Genomic DNA, 18,277 nt, shown 5'->3' with positions numbered 1-18,277 from the left:
TAGGGTCAGATAACATTGTAATTTACTTTGTGTTTTGGTTGTTTCTTTCCAGTATTCAATATATTTTTCTTTTGACGGTTAGCTCCATGGTATAATACTCACAAATTAAAGCAAATATCGCGGAAACTTGAGAGGAATTGGCGTTCCACCAAACTGGAAAATTCTCATTTAATTTGGCAAGATAGTCTTAAAACTTATAGGAAGGCCCTCAGTAATGCCAGAGCAGCGTACTACTCTTCATTAATAAAGGAAAATAGGAACAACCCCAGGTTTCTTTTCAGCACTGTAGCCAGGCTGACAGAGAGTCACAGCTCTATTGAGCCAAGTATTCCCATAGCTCTCAGTAGTTATGACTTCATGAGCTTCTTTAATGATAAAATTCTAGCTATTAGAGACAAAATTCACCAAGACCTGCCCTCAACTGGCACCAACTTATCTCTAAACTCAGGAACCTTAGAAACAGCTGTAGAACCAGATATATGTTTAGACTGTTTTGCTTCCCTCAATCTTTACCAACTAACTTCAGTTATTTCTTCATCTAAACCATCAACCTGCCTTTTAGACCCCATCCCCCACTAGGTTGCTTAAAGATGTTTTACCCTTAGTCAGCACTTCTATACTAGATATTATCAATCTGTCTTTATCAACAGGCTATGTACCACAGTACTTTAAAGTAGCTGTAATTAAACCTCTTCTGAAAAAGCCCAAACTTGATCCGGATGTTTTAGCCAACTATAGACCTATATCTAACCTTCCATTTCTCTCTAAGGTTCTGGAGAAAGCAGTTGCTAAACAGCTGTGTGACTTTCTACAGAGGAATAGTTTATTTGAGGATTTTCAGTCAGGATTTAGAGCTCATCATAGCACAGAGACAGCACTGGTGAAAATTACTAATGACCTCCTTATTGCATCAGACAAAGGACTTGTCTCTGTACTGGTTTTATTAGATCTTAGTGGCATTTGATACCATTGACCATCAGATCCTATTGCAGAGAATGGAACATTTCATTGGCATTAAAGGAACCGCTCTAAGCTGGTTTAAGTCCTATTTATCAGATCGATTTCAGTTTGTACGTGTTAACGATGAGTCCTCCATGCATGCCAAAGTTAGTCATGGAGTTGCACAAGGATCTGTCCTCGGACCAATCCTCTTCACTTTATATATGCTTCCTTTAGGCAATATCAGGAAATATTCCATAAGCTTTCATTGTTATGCCGATGATACTGGAAACCTGGACACTCGATATATCTATCGATCAAACCAGATGAAACTAATCAGTTAGCTAAACTTCAAATGTGCATTCAGGATGTTAAAACCTGGATGACCTGTAATTTTCTAATGTTAAACTCAGATAAAACTGAAGTTATTGTTCTGGGGCCTAAGCACCTCCGTGACGCATTATCTAAAGATATAGTTTCCCTTGATGGCATCGCTGTTACGAGGTGTGGTGTGTGGACAGAGAGGACCCAAATGCAGCACTCAGAGGGAAGGAGGTTTATTGAGGGAAGTACAGGCACGGGGAACCAAGGAGACAGGGGGCCAGGGAGCTGGGGAACACAGGGGCCGAGGGAGCGAGGAGAGGCGGGGGAACAGGGAGGACGCCGTGAGGGAAGTCCGAAGAGGAGTGGGCCAGTGGATGAGCCCAGCCGAACGGAGGACGAGGGTGAGTGTACCTGGGAGGGAAACAGAAAGAGAGACAAGGTTAGGGAAGACAATGACAAGGCACAGGGTAAGTGTGAAAAAACAAGCAACATGGAAGCCTGAACACAGAAGTGGCACCAGGTATGGAGCAACGACGATCAAGCAAGGATGGTGTGGAGAGCCGGGGTTGAAATACAGGCTGGGATGAGGTTGATTACTGGCAGGTGTGGCAGGCTGACGAGGTGGCTGATGAGATGCAGGTGCAGGTAGTTGGCTGGGCTCAGGAGCAGAGGGAGAGAGAGAGCACACAGGGGAGAAAACACAGGGAGGCAAGCAAAGAACAGGAAACCAAGGAAAAAAGCAGAAAAACTGATAAAAAGGAGAAAAAACCAGGACACTCACCGTCAGACGGGCTGCCACCACAACAATCCCCCTGGCCTCCAGCACCACTGTGAGGAATCTTGGAGTTATCTTTGATCAGGACATGTCGTTTAAGTCTCACATTAAGCAAATTTCAAGGAACGCCTTTTTTCACCTACATAATATTGCAAAAATCAGGAACATCCTGTGTAAAAATGATGCAGAAAAACTAGTCCATGCATTTGTTACTTCTAGGCTGGATTACTGCAATTCCTTATTATCAGGCTGCTCTAAAAATTCCATTAAGATTCTTCAGCTGATCCAGAATGCTGCAGTACGTGTTCTGACAGGAACCAGGAAAAGAGATCACATTTCTCCTGTTTTAGCTTCTCTGCATTGGCTTCCAGTAAAATCCAGAATAGAATTTAAAATCATTCTTCTTACCTACAAAGCTCTTAATGGTCAGGCACCATCTTATCTTAAAGAGCTCATAGTACCTTACTACCCCACCAGAGCACTGCGCTCCCAGAATGCAGGGTTACTTGTGGTTCCTAGAGTCTCCAAAAGTAGACTAGGAGCCAGAGCGTTCAGCTATCAAGCTCCTCTCCTGTGGAACCAGGTTCCAGTTTGGGTTCAGGAGGCAGACACCATCTCCACATTTAAGAGTAGGCTTAAGACTTTCCTCTTTGATAAAGCTTATAGTTAGGGCTGGCTCAGGTGACTCCTGAACCATCCCTTAGTTATGCTGCTATAGGCCTAGACTGCCGGGGGATTTCCCATGATGCACTGAGCTCCTCTCTCCTCTACTTTCTCTCCCTCTGTATGCAACCTCATCCCATTATTGCATGTTACTAACACAACTTCTCCCCTTTCTGGTAGCCTTGTGCTTTCTCGTCCCTCTCCTCTCTCCTCCTAACATTTCCTGCAGGTGTTTCTGGCTCTGGAGCTGTGGAGTCTGGATCTGTGGCTGCGGGTCACCTGCTGCCCCCTTGTTCCTGCTCGACACCCTCTGCTGCAATGACTATTGTTACTAGTCCTATTATTATTATTATTGTTATTATAATGATTAACATTACGATTGTTATCATTAACACTACTATAAATATCTATACCATTTTTCATTTAGTCTATAGATCACCTTTACTGTCTGTACCTCTGTGTGTGTATATTGTGTAGGCTGCCTCCCTTCCCTCTCTCTCCTTCCATCCCTTTCTTTTTCTCTCTGTTCCTCTCCTGCCCTCTCTCTCTCTCGCTCTCTCTCTCCCCCCCTCTCTCTCTCTCCCTCTCTCTCCTTCACCCCAACCGGTCGAGGCAGATAGCCGTCCACCCTGAGCCATGGTTCTGCTCGAGGTTTCTGCCTCTTAAAAGGAAGTTTTTCCTTGCCTCTGTCTCCTAGTGCTTGCTCTTGGTGGGAACTGTTGGGCTTCTGTAAATAACATCATAGAGTATGGTCTAGACCTGCTCTTTTATGAAAAGCGCTGTGAGATAATTGTTGTTGTGATTTGGCGCTATATAAATAAAACTGAATTGAACTGAATTGAATTGAATTTCTGCTTGCTGATAATTTGGTTTGGTCTGCTTGAGTTGGTTTTGCTGTCCTGAGGCTGTTGGGGACTTGTTACTGCAGAGAGCCTCAGGACCAGCTGGTTGAGGGGACTCTAGTTTCAGCTCCTGGTATGTTAGGGCTTTGTGATGGTATGTCTGGGGGTTAACTGATTTTAAGTGATTGTAAAATTTAAGTGATCCTTTCTGTATTTTTAGTAGGAGGGGGTATTGGCCGAGCTCTGCTCTGCACAGGTTATTTGGTGTTTTTCTCTGCACCTGCAGGATGCTCTTACAGAACTCAGTATGGAAAGATTCTGTGATTGTTTTGTCCCATTTGTCAAAGTCATTATTAAGTTTTGGCCCTCAGATTTCACTACCATATAGAATTATTGGTTGTAGTACAAATTGGAAAATTTTAAGCCAGATTTCAATTGGAATATAGATTTTAATGTTTCTTTTTATTGCATAGAAATCTCTCCTTGCTTTGTCCCTCAGCTCTTTCACAGCCATGTTGAAGTTTCCTGTGTATGTAATGTTGAGGCCAAGGTAAGTGTAGTTTTTTGTGTGTTGTAATTTTGTGCTGTCAAAATAGAAATTGTGTGTAACCTGATTTCTGTATTGTTTCTGAAAGATCATTATCTTAGTCTTTGCTGTGTTTACTGTCAGGGCCCATGTCTGACAGAATCTCTGAAGGAGATTAAGTTGCTGCTGCAAACCTTCTTTAGTAGGTGAGAGCAACACTAAGTCATCTGCATACAGCAGACCTCTGATCTCTGTGTCGTTCAGGAGGAGGCCAGGTGCCGTGGAACTCTCTAATTGGTTTGCTAATTCATTGATATATAGATTGAAGAGAATTGGACTGAGATTGCATCCCTGCCTCACTCCCCCACCCTGGGAGAAGAACGCTGTTTGTTTGTTTCCAATTTTTATGGTACTTTCACTTTTTGTATACATGTTCTTAATCAAATGATATGTTTTTCCTCCAATGCCACTTTCAAGTAGCCTATAGAAAAGGCCCTCGTGCCAGATGGAATCAAAGGCTTTTTGGAAGTCAACAAAACAGGCATATACCTTTCTTTTCTTAATGTTTAATTCTTGATAAATTAGAGTCTGGAGAGTAAATATATGGTCTGTTGTGCGGCAATTTGGCATTCATGCAGAATATTGTGGTTATCAATTATTATTATTATATATATTATTATAAAAAGTTGACAAATCGTTTATTAATGATGTTGCAGAATATCTTTTCCAGGTTACTGGATACACATATTCCTCTGTATTTATTTGGGTCATATTTATCTCCGGATTAATGAATTGGGGTTATTAAAACTTTGTACTACCTATATTGTTGATGCTTTTAATCTGAAAAGTGAAACCGGTAGTAGAAGCAGCTAACGGAAATAGCTGCGTTATTTAGTTTGGACAGGATGTTAAGACATAAACCGTATGATTCTTTGTGGAAGGAGGGATTGATGATTAAAATTTTTGACTTGGGAGTTAGGGGACGAATGTTTAATTGGATAACGGATTTTTTAATGAAAAGAACAATGCAAGTAAAGGTTGGTAGTATTAGTTCAAAGACTGCGGGCATAGAGAATGGAACCCCACAGGGAAGTGTAATTAGTCCAGTGTTATTTAATATAATGATTAATGATATCTTTGGTAAAGTAGAAAGAGGATTCGGGTTATCTTTATTTGCAGATGACGGGGCCATTTGGAAAAGAGGGCGTAATGTAGAGTTTGTTTTAAAACAGATTCAAAGAGTGTTAGTGTCTGTAGAGGAATGGGGGAATACATGGGGCTTTAAAATCTCTGCTTCTAAGACTAAATATATAGTATTTGGATTTAAAAGAAAGTTACCTAATCTAGGGCTATATATGTATGGGTCTCCATTGGAGAAGGTAAAGGTTTTTAAATTTTTAGGTGTTTGGTTTGAAGAGCGTATGACTTGGGCTGTGCATGTAGATAAAATTGTGTTGAAGTGTGAAAAAGTTCTGAATGTAATGAGAAGTCTGGCTGGGTGTGAGTGGGGGGCTAATAGGGAGACGATGCTACTAATTTTTCAGGCCATGATTAGATCTGCTCTAGATTATGGGAGCTTTGTGTATGGATCTGCTTCCAAAACTGTTCTGGATAGGTTAGATGTGGTGCAGGCAAGGGCTTTGAGGCTTTGCAGTGGGGCCTTTAGAACCTCCCCAGTCCCTGCCCTACTCATTGAAATGGGAGAAATGCCCTTATGGTTAAGACGCATTAAGTTAGGGTTACAATACTGGGTAAAACTTAGTGGGTGTAATCGTACCTTCCCAGCAAGGTGTCTGTTGCAAGAGGTTGCAGGAGCTAATAGATACAAAACATTTTTTGACATAGTAAATCAGTGGGCAGGTAAGATGTGCATGGATCAGGGAGGTACTGTAGAGCATATAAGTTGGTCACCAATACCATATTGGGTGCTGCCTGAAATAAATATCGAGCTTGGTTTTCTTCAGGGAAAAGATAAGTGGGAAGTGGCACCAAAAATAGAGGAATATCTTAATTCAATTAGTGGGAGCACAATGATTGTTTATACAGATGGATCTAGAGATCCAGTTAGTGGGAGAGCTGGATTTGGGGTGTATGTGGAGAAGTTAGGGTTGGAAATTGGTCAGCGTATATCTAATGGAAGCTCTGTCCTCACTGCTGAATTAATGGCAATTTTATGGGCTATATGGTGGATTGAGGAAGTCAAACCTAGAGAAGTCATTATCTGCTCTGATTTTACAGGTGCTCTAGAAAATTTGAAAGTAGGAAAATCTAAAGCCCAACCTGACATTGTAAATGACATCTTGAATGTGGTTTTTAGAACTAGGTTTATTTGCAACATCAGTTTCTGCTGGGTTCCCGGGCATGTTGGGGTGAGGGGGGAACGAACGAGTGGATAATATTGCAAAAGAGAGCTTAGGAAGAGAAGTAGATGTCCATGTATTATTAGGGAGAGTGGAATTGAGAGAAAGAATTAAAGAGGGCTTTATAAAAGAATGGCAGAGAGGGTGGGAAAACGAAATTAGAGGGAGACACTACTTTTCTATACAACCCAAAGTTAGGAAGAGATGTTTATGTAACATTTTGTCCCGCAGGGACTCAGTTAAAATGTGCAGATTGAGGTTGGGGCACTGTGGATTAAATTATTCTTTTTGCATTGTAGGGAAGCATGTTTCTGGCTTGTGTGAATGCGGGAGTCTTGAGGCAATAGGGCATGTTTTCCTGGAATGCAGAAAGTATAAGGCAGAAAGAAATGTACTCTTTAATAAACTGTCAGGACTTGGAGTTAAGGCTTTTTCTGTTTTAGCTTTGTTTGGGCACAGTGACGAGCATAAACTGATCTCCAAGGCAGTCCTTCATTCTTGCATGACACAGGACTGTATGTAAGAATTTAGTTCAAACTTTGACCTGTGGAGGGCAGTAATACGCTCATAAGCGTCTACACTGCCGGAATCGAAGAAGAAGAAGAAGAAGAAGAAGAAGAAGAAGACATAAACGGGACAAAAGAGCAGCCGTTCGTGTAACTGTTTGTTTAATGAATGGACAACAAGCTGCCTTTGTCACTTGGAACTAATAGCTGGTTTCAATATTTTATATTGCACGCTACCAGCTGGTAAGAGACAGCTGTGTTTACATTTGTTAGTATTTATTTATTTAGCAGCTAATAGAGTGCTAGCCTTTAAACACTCACGTTTACGTAACGTTAGGTAACTATATTACAAACTTTAGATTAGAGATGTGTGAATGGGATTTGTATAATGTTTCTTTATGTTTTCCTTTTAAATTTCTTGTGTAAATATGTATTAATTCACTTATTTGACTTTAGTACATTAAAATTAAATTAAAATGAGTAAATGAATGTAGCTAACTAGCTAATTAAGTTACACTTGGACTGTGAATACAATACAGGGCGGGTGTGCAGTCCCAATGCTTGGCATGTCTTATCATCGAATCGGTCAGTCTAATGTAATACATATGACACGCCTTGATTACCTGGCTGATTCCATGACACTTTTTCCAGTTCCGCGGCGATATTTTTTGACTGGTTTGGCTGGAGAACTCGACTCCAGGTGAACTCCTTGTAGTCAGTAGCATCTGTGTTCCAGGTTTTTCAGTGAATAGTGATGGAGTTGTGGCAGAGGGACAGGCTGTCAGAGCTGGTGGAGGAGCTGACAACATCAGGACAACCGCAGCTCAACCAGGACAAGCTGAAGGAGATCAAGAAGATCTGCAAGTATGTCACTAACTGATGGCCATAAGCCTACCCATCTCAGGATCACTCATAAGTAACTGTACCATCATTTATTTAAAATATATTTGGTAGTATCACTAAAGACCAAGATCAACAACACAATGTGCCCCATGGTCTCTGAAACACTGTACCACACATTAACCCTGCAGTTATTTATTTATTTATTTTTTTAAACCCAGATTCCGCCATCAAAAGGGAGTTAAGTGGACACACTTCACTTTCAAATTGACCAGTCTAGTCTTTCGTTTGACTTAAAACATGCAAATTGTCAGCACTCAGTGGCAGAAAGTGTACAAAGCACTTGAAAACAAAATGATATACAGTTTAAGCTGCTATTGTCTGATATTTTGCATCACCATTACTAATTAGGTCTGCAAATATTTTGATGGTGTAAGATTTTGGACATATGATAGTAAAGAGTTCACAGGATTATAAGAATGCGGATAAGATAAATGCTTTAAAAATATGTATATATTGTTAAATGGATTTGACTGAAAAATCACTACTAAGTATTCCCTCGGTGCCTGTCGCTCCTCCCAGAGTGTCTAATGACTGCATAGACCACGTGTACCACTCAGTGATGTCCCAGCTCAACCAAGAACATGCAGAGGTCCGACTGTCTGCCTTTCAGATCGCCAGTGAGCTCTTCTCCAGATCACACCACTTCAGAACCCTGTTGGTGGACAACTTTCAGGTACTGGTATCATAGTAGACTGACTTCGGGTATTAATTTATTTTACACTACAACACTAAAGTGTAGTGATTAATACATATCTGATCAGAGAAAGAGAGCATAGTCATAATGTTTTTCCCATGTCATTGTAACCTGTCAGTTTATCATACTCTATGCAAGGTCTTATGGAAATAAAGGTATGTCTGAACAAGCTCTGTGGAACCCGGACACTAAATACTGTATGGTTCTGTCAGGAACGAGAATGTTGGTCAGCTTTTGGAAATATATCTTCAAGTACGTCGTGTGTCCTCTCAATCCTCCCCGTCCTGCAGGAGTTCTTGGAGTTGACAGTAGAGACTGACTCAGAGCAGCCCCTCCCCCCTCCTAAAGATATAGCCAGGAAGCTGAGGTCCCTTGCCATCCAGACTGTCCAGTCATGGCAGACCTCTTATGGGACTGCTTATAAGAAGTTAGCACTGGGTTACCACTTTCTCAAACAGGTTAAGAAGGTAAGAGGGATATAAAAACTGTCTTTTTTTTCTTTTGCTATTGCATGAAAAAGTGTCCAGTGCTTCATGTTAGCTAATGATAAATACCCAAACACTTCAAAATCTGCTCTGAATTGCATGATTCAGAGCCACTATAATGTAAAAAGCTGCATGCCTATTAAAGTGTGTCACATTGTTACTGTGGATCAGATGAGTATCATAACAACACTACATAGTTTATATCCCTGTACAGTTCTTTTCAAATGTTAAGAAATAGATAAAGCACCATTCATGCCTCTGACTTGTGAGGAGATGTGACTAGAGTAGCATCTACACAGACATCTAAAATTAATTGGTCGTGCAGACTCATATTTTACACAAGGCTAAGAGTCTACTGCCATGCTAGCGGCTGTGTGCGGCTCTACATAGGCACAGTGGTGCTTTGAGCTAATTGCCAAAATTAGGATGCTAACATGCTTATGTTAAGTGTGTGTAATGGGTTCCTTTCATGTCTTAGCTCCTCCCAGCAATGAGGCAAGAGAGAGATGTGAGGACGGAGGAACTGTATTTACCAAACCTCAAATGTGTAGCAATGTCCCATCAACAGTCTAAAATAAATCCCTGTCCATGCGGTCAGGTGGACTTCCAGGATGCTGAGGCCAGGACGGTAGCTGAGAGGAGGAGGGAGGAGGAGAGACAGAGGAGAATGGAGAGGATCTACAAGGAGAGAGTGGAGGCAGCCTCCAAAGACATGGAGGGTAAACACCACATCATCCAACAACACTACTTCTAGTGATTTTTAAAAAACAACAACAATAATACATTTTATGGGACTGGACCAAATATTCAGTGTTTGTTTCTGAATGACAATCCAACATACTTGTACTGTAATCCCATGTAGTCCTGCTGAGACCTAGAATGAATGTTCTTTTGTGTCGCATGTTTCCAAAGGAAGCAAATATTTAGTATTTTTATCATTCTAATCTCATTAATTAAAATTACTTATTAGTTTTGTTTTTTGGCTTGCATAGAATTGTTTGACTCAAACAAAAACTGGTATTTAAATATCTTTTTAAATAAGATTCTTACTCTCCTACAAAACACCAAAACATGCTGTTAGTGTTTAAGTGTTGCATATAATTTCTTTGTTAGAGTCATACCAGGAAATGGAGGCAACGCTGATAGAGATGGACTCCTGTATGAGGCTGCTTTTCCCTGAGTTTGACCTTGCAGACATCCAGACAACCATCAGCAGCCCTCCAAACTCCCAACCAGCCAATGAATATCCATCAATTGATGAACAGCCTTGTTGCAGCAAAGACCTAAGGAATGACAGGAGAGAAGGGATGATACAAGAGGAGGTCAGCAGGGAAGAAGAGAACAGCAATGTGGAGGGAAAGAGAGGAAAGGAAGACAAAGGAATGACAGAGGAGATGAGAAACAGCAGGAGGGAGGAGAAGAAAGGGAAGGAAAAGGAGAGGTCTGGCGATGAGGAGGGGGAGGATAAAGAGAGGAGGGATGGAAATGAGCAGGTGGAGAAGAAGGGAGAGGAGGTAGAAGATAGGGAACAAAAGAAGCTAGATATGAAGGAAGCGCAGAGTAAGGGAGAGGAGGAGGAAGACGAGGATGGAAGTGGTGATGAAGAAGAGGAGGAACCTCTTTGTGAAGACTTGTTTATTCGGAACTCTGGGCTCATCTCTCACTCCTACAGTCTGGACCTGAACCTCATTCCTGGTAGGTACAACTCAACAAGGTACATGTGAAATGCCTGAAAGCGCACCCACATCTTAGAATGCTAAATATGTAATACAACAAATCCTAGAATGTTGACTTTCTGTTGACAGAGCCCTACAGGTGTTGATTTAATGTGGGAATGCAAAAAATATATAGACAAATTTCAGTATAATGTACTACAGTCCAGCAGTAAATAGTTCCACATTTTCCAGGGTAGGCGTAAATCATTCAGTGTCACAGAATTATATTCACTGATGGTCCCAAAGCATCGTTCATTAATTGCATGTCATTTTGGAACACAGTAATCAAGTAGAGGCAGGTGGAACTCTGTCTTTGATCGTTGATTGGCCGCTTGCCTTAGTTATGACTTTACGTCCAAACTACAGTAGTTAGGTTCTGATCCAAGTAATCATCATGCGACCAATTTTAGTAGCTGCGCGCACACAGTCACTCAGACCCGGCGACGACGTGACGCTAGGACAGGTCTGACCGGAGCGAATATTGGAGTGGCTTTCAACGATGCCGACAACTGGGGGACCCCAAGGGACATCATGCTTTATTTGTGCTGACTGGTAATCTGGCTTTTTTCATTTTGATGGTAATTTGTCACTTTCATGAAGTATGTATCGCTTGCCAACATAGGTACTTTCTTAGCATACAGCTAACGGTAACTACAGCTGTGAAGGTGTAGGCTGGTGTATTGAGCAAGAGCTGATGAATTATCAGTAGCAGCAGCTGAGTTTTAAAACAGCAGTGCCGCTGTCTTGGAGAAGTTAGCCAGCGCTAACATTAGGTAAGACAATGTAGGTGTAGACTGCGCCGGAGAGCTATTTATAACTTAAACAAACATCTCTGCTTATACCTAGCGTTGCCTTGTATCTAATCTGTTTGTGCATTTCCTATCTTATGTCTGCAAGCATTGTTTGACTGAATGTTACTCTGTTATATCTTTGAACAAGACATTTTACAAATATAATGATGAAGCTTATTTGTGTGTTTTTGTAGTTATGAGAAGGACACATCAACATTAGTGTACATAAATAATGCTGGCTAAAGGTCCCCAAGTATCTGCGTTTGTGGTATATAAGCTACTTATTATATAGTTTGACATTATATATACTGTAGCTAAACCTACTGTGTGAAAACACTAATACTGTAAATGGTTCTGCTTTGCCACGAATTATAAAATCAGAAGGGAAAAATTACTGTGCATTTTATTTCTACTGTGCCCTCAGGTCACCTGCAGATTTGGAGGTTCCAAAACCCTGTACTTCTCACCAGTGTATGCTGATCGGACCGAGCTGGCTGGCCTGGATTACAACCACCGTGTCTACAGACCAGCCGGAGGAAAGCTGATGACACAGTTCAGTATGTTGCATTATTAGTACTCCTATGCATTTTACTCAATACATTTATAAGTGATGAGTCAAAAACGATTCAACAGTATGAGGAATACAGAATGATGGTGCTGATTTATTGTTTTGGTTGCATTTTATGTGGAAATGCTAACTACTCTATAAGAGAACAATGTCAGGTTTTACAAACTTTTCACTAAGCTGATACTCCTTTCTGTATTACCAGATATGGCAAGGTGTGCAACAAAAAGTCTAGAAAGTGGAGCTTGTACTCATTGAAAGTGGAGAAGGACTACAGTTACATCGCAGACCTCCAGAGTGCCATCCTCCTCCCCGTCAACATGTGTCCCTGCCCAAACTGTATTGCTAGGGACAGCAAGGTGATAACAAAAGTAATGTAATTGGTTTTGAAATGTGGTACTCATGTCAGAGAGGTGATCTCCACAGCAACGATACGATGCTATGTGTAAAGTCTGAACTGTCTTCGTAATCAGTTAAGATACCTCTGAACACACCTTGTCTTTCTTCCTGTATATACTTATTTCAATAATGAAACTACAACCTATATCACAAATAGATCATTTATAGTTTTAGTAGTATAATAATAAACAATAAACAAGTGTTATACCACATTTGTTTGTCATTATTTAAGACATAAGAAATAAATGTAGTTGCTTGATTGTTTATGCTGCAAGTGTAAAGAAAAGACATTTATCATTTTCAATGTTTTATTTAAAAAAGAATAAAAATATTAAGGAAAAAATATACTTTGTATTTTCTCTACGCTCCTGGGAAGAAAACAAAAACATTGTACAGGTATTTATCCACACAGTGGATGGGATCATTTGCATATCTGTTAGTGACATTACATCTTACTACCCTCTGTATTGTCCTAGTGGATCAGAAGAACGGTCAGATTTCTTCCAGACAGTAACTCGGTATCAGGACTCTGTGTCCAAGTGCTCCACACTGCCACACTACAAACTGTCTGTATGCTGCCTGACTGAACTGCCTGTTACTCTGTCCTGGGTCTGGAAGATCAGCCATGTATGGTGCATGGAAACACAGTAGTCTGGATGTTGTCCACAGTCCTCAGATTCTGGTCTGTAAAGGAATATATAGTTGTTAGAACCCCAAATTGGAAAGATTGGTGTAACTGGAAAGAACATTCATCAACAAGATCAGATATTTTATTGAACTGGGCTTTGTTGTTCTCTAACAGGACTTCTGAGTCCACTTTACCCACCAGGTCAATCTACATAACACAGATGAGCCAATAGCTGAAGCAGAGCTGTAGGTAGCGGTGGTGTAATCAGTAAACAATAATAAAAACATCATAACAATAGTGATGGATTACATTTATATAGCACTTTATTTTTTCAATTTTATTTATATAGCACCAAATCACAACAACTGTACAAGACGCCCCATAGCGTCTTATAGAGATGCATCCGGAAGCTTCTCTATGAGACGCTGAAGGGTATCTTTGGCGTCAAATAACTACGTTTTGTCACTTTTTGGTACAAGTGTTGGTATTGGACGTCCTGAGATGAGAACGGTCTGGTATTATACATGTGTGCCTTTGGCTGGCCACAATAAAAGGCCACTCGTAAATGTGCAGTTCCATCACACAGCACAATGCAACAGATACCTCAAGTTTTGAGGGATCGTGCAATTGGCATGCTGACTGCAGAAATGTCCACCAGAGCTGTTGCCCGTGAATTGAATGTTCATTTCTCTACCATGAGCCGTCTCTAAAGGTGTTTCACAGAATTTGGCAGTACATCCAACCGGCCTCACAATCGCAGACCACGAGTAACCACACCAGCCTAGCATTTTCACCTCCAAGATCGTCTGAGACCAGCCACCCAGACAGCTGCTGCAACAGTTGGTTTGCATAACCAAAGAATTTCTGCACAAACTTTCAGGAACGGTCTCAGGGAAGCTCATCTGCATGCTCATCGTCCTCATCAGGGTCTCGACCTGACTGCAGTTTGTCGTCACATTTGATCCCGGTTATCACTGTATAGGGCAGATGGCAGACAGCGACACCAGATAATGACTGGTTTCCGGACCTCCCTCATTTTCGAGTGGCCTTTTATTGTGACCAGCCTAAGGCACACCTGTGCAATACACATGCTGTCCACCTGTGAGGTGGATGGATTATCTTGGCAAATAGAGAAGTGCTCTGTTGCCTATAGCAGCAGGAACAAAAGATTTTTTGTGTCTCTCCTGCATTTAGCCAGACGGCAACAACATGAAGCAGCTGTTAAGGGGGTGACTTGGGTCGGCCAGGACTGACTGTGCCTTCTTAAGGGTCCTTGTCTCATATAAGGAATTTAAATCAGTCCGAGGGTTGTGGGCAATTTTGCCACACACCTTTACTATATATTGTAGCCTGTTTTTGTTGTTAAGAGTGAGGGACCCAAACCAGCTCACAACCTCCCCAATATCAACATGCTAGCTTGATAGTGAGCACTAACAGCCGGGTTAGTTGTTCATTGTCATAATGGTAAAGTTAGGTGTTTTCTTACCCGTGATTCAGACACGTTGTGAGTGGCACCAGTGTGTAAACTATATGTGTTCTGCAATTATTTACTTGACATGAAATATTTGTATTTGTATGTATCAGTCTTTCTTTTCTTTACCTTCTCTCTTACAGGGCTTCATGTTAAGGAGACAGAGGATAATGAGGCAGTGGTTTCCACGGTGATAGACCTCCATAGACTGATAAAAACCAAACACCTACCAGCTGTGCAGGGCTGGGTTCAGGTTGGTACAAACACACAGGGCTCACATATGACATCCACAGGGTTCCCAGGCGTCCTGGTAAACAGTTGTCCAATTTTCCAGTCATGGAAAACACCTGGCAAATGAGAGAAAAAGTAAAATGTCCTGGAAAATCTTGTATTGTCTGGGAAAATTATTTTTTAGCAAATGTCTGATGAAATTACTGTTATTCCCCTCCCGCCGCGCGGCCACACGTGGGAGAGGATAACAAACAGCAGCAGCTGCTGAGCCATTCATCATAAACTTTGGCTTTAAAACCTCATACAACAAGACCCAAACAAAGAAGTGCTGAACACAAAATAGGTTAGTAACCTCATGTAATGTTAAAGTTTTATTTAGTTAACGTAACACTGGATTTGAGAGTCTGCGTATGTTGACTTACAGTAGGCTAGTTAGTAAGCTGTCATTAATGGCATTGCACATTACATGGTTGTGCTCTGTTATTTACATTTATTCATTTAACTGACGCTTTTATCCAAAGCAACTTACAATTGCTATACATGTCAGAGGTTGCACGCCGCTGGAGCAACTAGGGGTTAAGTGTCTTGCTCAGGGACACACTGGTGGATATCTCACAGTGGGAATTGAACCTGGGTCTCCAAAGGCAAGCATCTTATCTATGCGCCATCACCACCCCAGGTTATAGTTACAGAATTCCTAATAGCTATGCAGTTTTCTAAGCCTGGTTGAGACTTGACTTGGACTCTAGCGCCCCAGATCCAGCTCATATATTTCAGCATTGATAATTTCTATAAGTAGGCTTGTGTTAAAATATCATCACATCTCGTTCTTGTGACACCAATATTGTGACCTCACCACTTTTCAACACAAAGTGCTGCCTTTGCGTGTCGATATCTTTCTTATTGCAGTAGCCAAATCCACGTTCTTTATAAAACATGTAAACTTAAAACAGACCCCTCTTACACTGTCTGTGACATTAATTCAAGTGACCAAAACTCTGAATAATGTACATTGCCTTATCCTCCAAAGGTCAATATTAGTCACCGATTTCTGGTAATTGTAGTAGTTTTTATGAGGTTTTCACAGTTATCTCAGAGCGCTTTTCATAAGAGAGCAGGTCTAGACCATACTCTGTGATGATATTTATAGAAACCCAACAGTTCCCACCAAGAGCAGCACTAGGCGACAGAGGCAAGGAAAAACTTCCTTTTAAGAGGCAGAAACCCCGAGCAGAACCATGGCTCAGGGTGGGCGGCCATCTGCCTTGACCGGTTGGGGTTGAGAGAGAGAGAGAGAGAGGGAGAGAGAGGAGGGGTGAGGGGAGGGAGGCAGCTTAGACAATAGAGGGTATGCGCATGATGTCACAGAACGCAGTTAGGCTCACTGAGTGGCAGAAAGACGAGGAGCAGTATTAGCTTGAATCGGCTAAAACACAAACAGCACATCTAAAATGGGAAAGAGCTGGACCGCTGGTTCTTTGGTAAGCAGTAAGGATCACTGTTGAGTCGGACTACCTTTAATTTGAGCAAACAAGCAAATGGTAACAGATGTTTTGCCACTCAGTCCAGCTTGTTCTGGAAGGGGAAGTGACATCAACGCATACCCTCTATATACACACAGAGGTACAGACAGTAAAGGTGATGTTGCTATAGACTGAATGAATAATGGTACAGATATTTATAGTAGTGTTAATGGTAATAATCAAAATGTTAATGATTATAATAACAATAATAACAATAGGACTAGTAACAATAATTGTAGCAGAGGGTGTCGAGCAGGAACACGGGGGCAGCAGGTGACCCGCAGCCACAGATCCAGACTCCACAGCTCCAGAGCCAGAAAACCTGCAGGAAGTGATAGGAGAGAGGAGAGGGACGAGAAAGCACAAGACTACCAGAAAGGGGAGAAGTTGTGTTAGTAACATGCAATAATGGGATGAGGTTGCATACAGAGGGAGAGAAAGTAGAGGAGAGAGGAGCTCAGTGCATCATGGGAAATCCCCCGGCAGTCTAGGCCTATAGCAGCATAACTAAGGGATGGTTCAGGACTCACCTGAGCCAGCCCTAACTATAAGCTTTATCAAAGAGGAAAGTCTTAAGCCTACTCTTAAATGTGGAGATGGTGTCTGCCTCCTGAACCCAAACTGGAACCTGGTTCCACAGGAGAGGAGCTTGATAGCTGAACGCTCTGGCTCCTAGTCTACTTTTGGAGACTCTAGGAACCACAAGTAACCCTGCATTCTGGGAGCGCAGTGCTCTGGTGGGGTAGTAAGGTACTATGAGTTCTTTAAGATAAGATGGTGCCTGACCATTAAGAGCTTTGTAGGTAAGAAGAATGATTTTAAATTCTATTCTGGATTTTACAGGAAGCCAATGCAGAGAAGCTAAGACAGGAGAAATATGATCTCTTTTCCTGGTTCCTGTCAGAACACGTGCTGCAGCATTCTGGATCAGCTCAAGAGTCTTAATGGACTTTTTCGAGCAGCCTGAGCTGGTTGAATAATGTTAAATCAGTAAACTGCTGAACTTGAAGTGTTTGCTAGCTTGACGTTTGTGTTTCAGCTCTCGCTGGGAGCGATGGTTTCACATGGATTGGGTATTGTTGAAAGTCGAATGAGAATGAATCCTGGGTCAAAACAATGAATGGGACCACAGCTGGATGTGCATCAAACACCTGCTGAATACTGGCTGACAGCATTGTGTTTTTTACTACGTACAGTGTGCTAACCTCGACAGCCCAGCTCAGAGTGTGCACAGTCAAGAGAATTTACCCATTTTAGTAAAAAAGAAGATCAGAATGTGGCGGTTAATGTTGATATGGTGGCGGGATGCCACAAATAAATCAAAGCATGGGAAATACTGGACATGTAATACAAATAACATTTAAACATATGGATAGAAACTTATAAACTTATAAAAGATAAGAGGACAACCTACTATTTACTAGTGCCACCATCACTCCTTCTATTGTGTGTACTACTATAGGTGCTACTCCTGAATCCTGTTCAATTAAATACTACTAATGAATGCTTTGAAACAAACCATGTGCATCTTTCTATCGCATCTCATTTCACATTGCTTTGCATCTGTCCAACTATCTCAGTAACACGGTTTGTCTGTCTGTCTTTCTGTCTGTGTGGGTTGTAGGTTTTCACCAAGTCAGGTGCTGAGCAGCAGCTGCTAAGCAGAGCGCTGGATCTGAAGAGGTCTTTGGAAGCTGCCCTGCAGAAACACAAAGAGCTTCACATTGATTACAAGACCAGGGTCCACAAAGTAGTGAGTTACATACATAATATATTTTCACTTGTAGTTGAATGAAAAATGTGTCAAATAAAGGTAAAACACATGTGGTATCCCTCAGCTGACTGACTGAAACAGTTGAGTCGTTATATGTCAAATAAAAAGTAAGGGTTAGCTCATAATTCTTGTATTCTTATATACAGGTGGGTAATGATGTAGG

The 18,277-nt window shown here is 41.4% G+C and overlaps 1 protein-coding gene across 2 annotated transcripts in view; it reads left to right on the top strand.

The window, feature by feature from the left end:
- Positions 1 to 7,031: 7,031 nt before the first annotated feature.
- The window catches only part of uvssa (UV-stimulated scaffold protein A), an 80,346-nt gene continuing 69,100 nt past the window's right edge, over positions 7,032 to 18,277 (top strand). For both annotated transcript variants that reach the window (XM_038698607.1, XM_038698606.1), the window contains exons 1-8: positions 7,032 to 7,178; positions 7,672 to 7,799; positions 8,358 to 8,511; positions 8,823 to 8,999; positions 9,616 to 9,736; positions 10,131 to 10,712; positions 14,730 to 14,839; positions 17,965 to 18,093. In XM_038698607.1, the coding sequence (XP_038554535.1) occupies positions 7,690 to 7,799; positions 8,358 to 8,511; positions 8,823 to 8,999; positions 9,616 to 9,736; positions 10,131 to 10,712; positions 14,730 to 14,839; positions 17,965 to 18,093 (1,383 nt within the window). In that variant the 5' untranslated portion in view covers positions 7,032 to 7,178; positions 7,672 to 7,689. The remainder of the gene's footprint in view (positions 7,179 to 7,671; positions 7,800 to 8,357; positions 8,512 to 8,822; positions 9,000 to 9,615; positions 9,737 to 10,130; positions 10,713 to 14,729; positions 14,840 to 17,964; positions 18,094 to 18,277) is intronic.

The sequence above is a fragment of the Micropterus salmoides genome, unplaced genomic scaffold (assembly GCF_014851395.1).
Source record: "Micropterus salmoides isolate LMB-PRFRI ecotype aquatic unplaced genomic scaffold, ASM1485139v1 Ms_hic_scaffold_5, whole genome shotgun sequence".
In the NCBI taxonomy this organism is placed as follows: domain Eukaryota; kingdom Metazoa; phylum Chordata; class Actinopteri; order Centrarchiformes; family Centrarchidae; genus Micropterus; species Micropterus salmoides.
This window is presented reverse-complemented; position numbering and strand designations above follow the sequence as displayed.